Source organism: Priapulus caudatus, unplaced genomic scaffold (genome assembly GCF_000485595.1).
Source record: "Priapulus caudatus unplaced genomic scaffold, Priapulus_caudatus-5.0.1 Scaffold48, whole genome shotgun sequence".
Classification (NCBI taxonomy): domain Eukaryota; kingdom Metazoa; phylum Priapulida; class Priapulimorpha; order Priapulimorphida; family Priapulidae; genus Priapulus; species Priapulus caudatus.
In genome coordinates, this window is record NW_014577109.1 from 480,743 (window position 1) to 488,854 (window position 8,112).

The window sequence follows — 8,112 nt, forward strand, 5'->3', positions numbered from 1 at the left end:
ACAAGGGTCAATATCATTGAAACGAATACTGTTTGACACAACAACGACCCTGATTAAAAGAAAAACCACACGTGTCCTTCTAGATCTATCTAAACCAAAAACCAAAAACCGCTCGACTTTTACCCCTGGAAGAATTGCAATATCCTATCGCGCAACACACGTCGAAATCGAAGTGACACCTCAAAGGCTAAGCAAATACAATCACGAGTTTTTCTCCGAGTAGAACCTGAAGTATATCTTGTTTCCACGGAGAGATACAATTACTTTTCTGCCGCTGGGCCGCGCATCGGGTATATCGTTTTGCCGGCGACCCTGACAGCGTTGGCTCCGCGATTGCATTCACTCGCTAACTTGCTTTAACTTACCAAGAACGAGAAATGCAGTAGTATTTCTCGCTGCGCAGTAATGACATCAGCAAAGAGAGGTTACGCGTGCGTGTGTGCGTGCATGTGTGCGTTTGTGTAGTCAGTCAAAACTCGGTTATCCGAACATCAATTATCCGAATTTCGGATTATCCGAACAAGATCTCAAGGTCCCGTGAATATTTAATAAGCCACTAGACCACTCGTGACACGTTGGATCACCCACTATTCAGAGGCTATGAAGAATTCAAGCTAATTTCAATATTGCACCGAACTGAAGGCTTATTTTGAGATAATTAAATTAAGACCGTGGCTACGCGTCCGGTTACCGGACGTCCAGTTCACAGGGTACGCGTCCGGTCATATATTTCTCACGTGAACCCAACTATATTTTGACAGTTAAAAAACAATAAACAATAAGTGTTTACCATAATATTACTTACCTTTAGGTATTTTATCAAAAAAATGTGTTTTTGTAACTTTTGAAGCAATAGTAAATCCAGTAAAATCAACGATTTGAAAGGCGGCGTGGCCTAATCGTGACGTGATTTGGGAATCTGTGCTGAGTTTTGTAATGGATGACCGGACGCGTAGGCACTGCGTTAAATTAAATATTTAAATTCATTCGTGTTATTCATAATTCAAGAAAAGATATTTGAAGATATACAAGAAAGATTTCACCTTTCCTTTGTTTAGCGCTGTACAAAGCTAGATAGGCGGCGCGCGTTTGACGTAACGTTGCCTGGAAACAGACGGACTGGAAACAGTCGGTACAGTTGCTGACGTAATCTGCCTTCCTTTATTTACGCACAGTAATTATGTTCAGTATGGGTTCCTTTATTTACGATCAGATCAGTTATCCGAACAAAATAATTCCCGCCCGTCTCGTTCGGATAATCGAGGGCTAAGAGTACTTGGTGTACCGCACCTCGCTTCACGATATTCGCGTTCACGTTGACCATCGTTTTAGTTGGTCGATTAAAAGGTTCCGTGCATGTTATTCTATTACCGCCACTCCACATAGGGGCGGTAACTAAGCCTAACACTTCACACTCAATTCAGAAAGTCACGTTTGCGGATCAAGTACATCCCATCCGTTCCAAGCATGCTAATTATGTTTAAGTGTATAGCTTTACCGGGGCCATGCCGGACCAATTAATAAACTTAACTAAGCGTGAAGACCTAGTAGTCTATCACAAGGCTGACATTTTTTTAGAAAGATGTTTTTAAATAGACTTCGTCACGAATTTTCTATTTGTATATTTGTAAAATTTGTCTTGAATTTTTTTTACATGAAAAGTAAGTACTAACGGGACTAAATGTATCCTCAAATTCTTACCTGATGAGATTGTTTCTCAACTAGTTAAAAATCCAAAAAACCTGGGCGATTTGATATATTGATCACGACATTAAATGCTTGCTATGGGCTATGTACGAGTCACGAGTGTTTGTTCACATCGAATGAAATAGCAAAATAGGAAGTATAATGCAGCACTTTAACCATAAAAAGTGAACAGAATCACTTACATTTTGTGAATGTTAGTGGACATATTTTTTTTACTTTCACTCTTTACGGTGACGTAATCACTTTAATTATAGTGATAGTTGTTACCGGTCCACGTCATTGCGATGTGACATACTTTACGACAATTTCTTGATATTCATAGATCTGTAATGAACTAAATTAACGTAACGTAAATCAACTATTCCTCGACGGACACAGCCCGATGTTACCGTGCCAGCTAGCTGCCCCGGCAATAATCCTATCGCACCTAATCCTAACCAAGAGCCCGCACTGACCATCACACGTTATTTCACGCTCCATCCAGAAAAAAACCAAATCGATTTCCTTCTGCTGATGCTGCTTTAAAAAGAATAATAGGTCCATTTATTATGCAATGTTGACGAATGCTAGAGTAACTGGCACCTTGTGTAGTTAATAAGTAAATTACCTTATAGCCAAACGCGTATTAGTTTGTCCAATATCACTGCTGGTTACATTACAAACAAGACTTGAAATCGGTTGTTGATATGTATCAACGTATCATTTACGTGCCGTAAATGTCATCCAGGAGTCAAGCGATGACGTAAACATTTGTGCGGCCCGTATGTTTCGGACGCCAGATGAAACGGAGGTGTCAGTGGTGTAACCACGGCCACGGACTAAACATGGAAATAGAGTAAAACACACGTACTAATCACGGACGCACGTGGACAGCCCTGACAAAAAGTGCCTTATCGCGAGCGTCCATGTTTACGAAATCACTGATGATAGCATTGCGTACGGCCGAGCATGCGTGCGAAAATGTCCGGTGCACTATAAATCTGTATCACACCCGCTTCGCCGGCAGCGGTTTGAAACTGTAAAACAACTGATTTCTTGGACTGCGGATTTCGACATTTCGTAAAAACCAGCAGTGATATTGGACAAACTAATACGCGTTTGGCTATAAGGTAATGTACTTATTAACTACACAAGGTGCCAGTTACTCTAGCATTCGTCAATATTGCATAATCAATAGACCTATTATTCCTTTAAAGCCGCACAATGCGCATCCAAACGCTAATTTCTAATAAATATAAATATAAATATAAATATAAATATAAATACGAATAGAAACAAACAAACATAAATATAAATACAAACATAAATAGAATACAAATCAATCACTTCACGTGCACTGACCAAATCATAAGCAGTCCGAAGGCACTAGTAAGTGAGTGAACTAAAGCTAGACTAGTCACAGCGCCGACGTCGGGCGATAGCATGTTAGAGGGGGAGGTTTGTTTAGAGTGTCCTTATACAGCGGCGGAGGCGTATGTGAAGGAGCACCGGATATAGGATGACGGCAAACGGTCGGCCGCCTGCTGCCTGCCAAGACCGAAGAAGGGGAAAACCAAGTGAAGTGTCATGCGGATAATGACTGCGACAAATTACCTGAGCCCAGCAGCGCTAATAAATGCGCGCCTTCAACGAAGCTCGAGTTTGTTACTGAGAAACCATAATCAGTGAGCCAATCTTGGTAATTGCCTTAGCGCTGCGCGTTCAAGGAGGTGGTCCCGGGGAGAGACGGCCTCCTCAAATAATACGGTCGTGTAATTGGGAGAGAGTATGAGAGGAATTATAGAAAATTAGGGATGACATCACCTGCATGAGAGCATAAGGCGACGAGAGAATGGCATCACCACTAATAAATATCCGAAATAAGTACTAAATTTCTCATGATAAAACATGTTGTAAACTACGTACGATAGATATTACATGTATTAGATCACGAATTGTTTATTATATTGTAGCATATATGTAGATATATCAACCTAATTCATATATCTTTCGACTGTAAGCAAGTATTGCTTTAAATAATTTCTGATAGATATATGATTATGTCGAAAGCGTGAAAACGATTTCGTAGTTAGTCCTATGGGTGCGAGTCGTGCGACTATTTCGAAATCACTTCTTCAACCCCAGTATTGACACAGAAATCTACTCTATCCACACAAAGTAACAGCTGCGTGGTTTCGCACATGGAGGATTGAAACTACGTACTGGATGAGCGGCATCGCGTGACAACACTTCTGTTCAACGCAAACGGTTTGTACAGGGAAGTTAAATTACACTTTCGCTAGGCTATGAATGCGGCCACTCTAACTTGAGATTTCGCTATCACTTTATATCACTTATAAGTTGCTGGTTCTGAAGAGCTGCAGGAGAACAAGCGGAGAACCCGAGATGTTTAATGGCTTACAGGACGTACACCGGCCCAGCGGTTCACCATGCGTGTATGCTGTAATCAATGTTTAGCGCGGAATTTATTAATAACAAACGAAAATTTGACAACAAGATGCGAAAACACGCTAGAAATGGACGCGCGCGCCATCAAATAAGCCACTCATTTGTATCCGAGAAGCAGGTCGACATTACGTTAGCAGCTTGTGCTCTCCGCCCACCACTCTCTGCACACGTATGTATCAGAACCGACGACAGATTGTGGATGCTCTGCAATTAGGGAGGTTTTACAAGAAGATTAATCGCGACTAGTGACCGCCGTGTCCTGTTATCGCTCCGATCAACATCTCGTATGGCCAAGCTTCATCAGACAGCCAGACCTCACGCCAACCACAGAGAGAATCTGCAGCGCTGCAGTAGCTGCTGTTCGCAGTTCCTCTCATCCAGGAGACGCAGTGTCCACTACACGTCGTTATAATACCATGGGAGTTTTTTTAATAAGAAAATTGGTTACCGCGGTACGATCATCTGTCATCATTTAAAAAAAGTTGCGCGCACACCAAGGGTTCAATTAGGAAGTGACTTCTGTTGGACATCTATCGTCGATTCCGTGCAGCAGGGGTTTCACAGGGAATGGCCTACTCCGGTACAGGTTACACGCATATCCGTACAGCACGCAGAGGGAGGGACTATATAGCCCCCAACACACTAGGCGATTTTCGCGTAACTCGCCTAGTGTGTCCAGTGAGTCGCCGGCGATTTTCGAGTCGGGCGACTCAAACATGTTTGATAAAATCGGGCGATTATTTGAGTCGCGCGACTACAATCGCATAGTGTGTCCGGGTCGGCGAATGAGTCGCCCGAATCAGTGGAGTAGCCAGGATTAAATCTAGGGGAGGGGGGTGCATGTTGTTGGCATGTTTTATCGACTTGAAACAGTCCTGCTGGTTTAAATAAGGTAGCCTTCTAAATCTTAGGGGGGGGGGGCGACCGTGGCTACGCCACTGGCCCGAATGTACAATTCATCAGCCAATCAAACGGTGCCATTTTCAATCATATGACTAACAATCTAGGTGGCGCGAGTGTTTTAGTGATGCAGCGGGAGAAAAATCGCCGATGAATCTCGCTGAAAATCGCCTAGTGTGTCCATTCAGTCGCCCAACTCAATCGCCCAAGCTTATGAAAACAGCTACAGGGCAGACGGCGTTATATGAAATACTAGCTAACAGTCATTGAAGCATGGCGAGTTTATCGTATATACGCTTAATATCACGGATTTCATTATCGTCGCAACACACACTTTGTGTCGTTCGCACATGTTATCTTACGCGATATAGATCAATTTATGATGGTTAAAAATAAATACTGCAAGTTTTTTTTCGGAACAAGAAACACGGATGCGTTTGTAGTAGAATCAAACGTTTCAAAAACAATTACAAAATAGGCGGTATAATTACATGCCAATGCGAGACAAACAGAAATATCCACATACGTCCGCAGGTCCCACTCCAGTGGTTTCATAATAACGCCACGAGATATACGCAGTTTCATACCCCGTGCGATTTACACGAGAAGAACGTTACGGTCATATAAGTCTGACATCCCAGTTTTACACTTCAGCGGTTTTACACGAATAAAGTTACTGACACGGGTTTGACATCTACTCAAGCAGGGTCTCACACAGCGGGGGATTCATTCAAACACCACTGGGGCCTTAGATCTGACAGCTATTCGGTCTCACATGGCGGGTGTTTAATTAGAAAGCGGCTACTGTTGCAAATCAGGTCTCACTGAGCCGCCAATTTTGACACATTTGACGTGATATAATCTCGATGAGTGAGGATGTGATACGCCGTAGATATACGACCCTACTATATCGTAGATATACGACCCTACTATATCGTAGATATACGACCCTACTACATCGTAGATACTAGATATACGACCCTACTACATTGTGGGTCTCACATATCGCGTCCGGCATTCTCGTTGCACTTGAACCCACTCAGGGTTCATAGTAGTAAGACACATGTTGAAATAAGGACTTATAAGACTCTTTCTGGAGGCCAAAATAAAACTTTTTTTTACGCGATTTCTGATAGATCACTTATTAAAGTACACTAATAATATTTATATAAAGCCGTTTCGCCGAAATTCAACGCAGAAAATGTTGAAAAATGGTCCTTTGGCAAAAAATAAGAACTATTAAGTACTTTTCTAAGATTTCACCAAAAATAAGTTCTAATAAGGGCCCTTATTTTATTTTTGGCAAAATAAGTACTTATAAGACTTTGGAAGACCCGCTACGAACCCTGCCACTAATGCCGCTAAACCGCGCTAAAATGTCATTAGTAATTTAATCTCTCGTTGACAAACAATCAGAAACTTCATTAATGTGCTTGGCGCAGCGACAAATTACGCAGTAGGTGGGGTGTGATAGACGCAGTTTTCGTGACGCTAGAGGGTGCAGTGTTAGAAACGGAGGATGCTGCAGTGTTAGTTACGGAGGAGGCTGCAGTGTTAGAGCAGCACGTACGTACACTGTAACTACCGGCAGCACGTACGTACACTGTAACTACCGGCAGCATGTACGTACACTGTAACTAGTGGCAGCAGCACGTACACTGTAACTACCAGCAGCAGCAGCACGTGTGCCTCCGGCTGAGGGGGTTGTAAGTAACTTCATGAGCGCGCCACGGCCGCGTCACTCTCCGCTAAACACGGAGATCGCGGTTACTAACTACAGCTTAAATTCACAGGACCCACACTCGCGCGCGCGCACGCGTACGCGGATTCACGCGTACGCACGTACGGGCGCACATAGACGCACTACGCACACACATACACCGACGCACTACACGCGCACGCACGCACGCACGCATGCACGCACGCATACACAGCTCCGTAACGATGCGAATTCGCGGCCAGGGCTCAGCGGACCGCGACGACGGCGACCGCTGCCGCGAAAATGCATTCTAACGCTAAAATACCCGCCGCATCTGAATTAAAAACCAGTCGCCTGTGCTCACAACTCACCTCGACTGGAGTGATCGGCTTGCCACACACCTTGCACTTCGGCGCAAATATCCTGCGAAGACAAAACGCACGGTGAGCAAACATAACCCAAACAACATCAGCGATGCGTTATAGCCATCGTCAAGGATACACGATAATAGTACGCACCCGCGTAGGATGTTATGGTAATAATGTGTGCTGACGGTGTTTTACACTGTAAGCTTCTGTTACGGGACGGACTACCTGATAAAGGGCACCGATATCAATCTAATACTAATCACGTCTTAGACACAGAACGTATCGACACCGTGGGATGAAAACAGTTAACACGAGAAGCATAACAATCACGACAATGATCTTCGATCTCCGTAATTCGACGACGAGAACACGCATTATTTATTTCATTCGCATTTTCAATGGAACAACTTTTGTTGATTTGCTATAATTTCTCACAACTGTCTATCTTATAACACATACAGTCACGACAGCAGCGAACACACCAACACCCTCCATCCACCACTATAAGCCCTACTATCCATCTCGTACAAATACCATATTCCCTTGCTGCAACCTTGCCCAACTCTCACGCATTGCTACACGCACCCATGCCGGCCATGCGCGCGCACGCACGCACGCACGCACGCACGCACGCACGCACGAACGCACGCACCTACGCACGCACGTATGCACACACACACGCGCGCGCGCGCACGCACACACACACACACACACGCGCGCACCTACACACGCACACACACACGCGCGCGCGCGCACGCACACACACACACACACGCGCGCGCACCTACACACGCACACACACACGCGCGCGCACCTACGCACGCACGCACGCACACGCGCGCACACGCACCTACGCACGCACGTATGCACACACACACGCGCGCGCGCGCACGCACACACACACACACACACGCGCGCACCTACACACGCACACACACACGCGCGCGCACCTACGCACGCACGCACGCACACGCGCGCACACGCACCTAC

At 44.8% G+C, this 8,112-nt stretch overlaps 1 protein-coding gene across 1 annotated transcript in view; it reads right to left on the reverse strand.

The window, feature by feature from the left end:
- LOC106820807 (LIM domain-containing protein jub-like) overlaps positions 1-8,112 on the reverse strand; it is a gene marked incomplete in the record, with an annotated part of 75,084 nt that overhangs the window by 5,623 nt on the left and 61,349 nt on the right. The window contains 1 exon segment of the mRNA XM_014825376.1: positions 7,126-7,177. Within this exon segment, the coding sequence (XP_014680862.1) occupies positions 7,126-7,177 (52 nt within the window).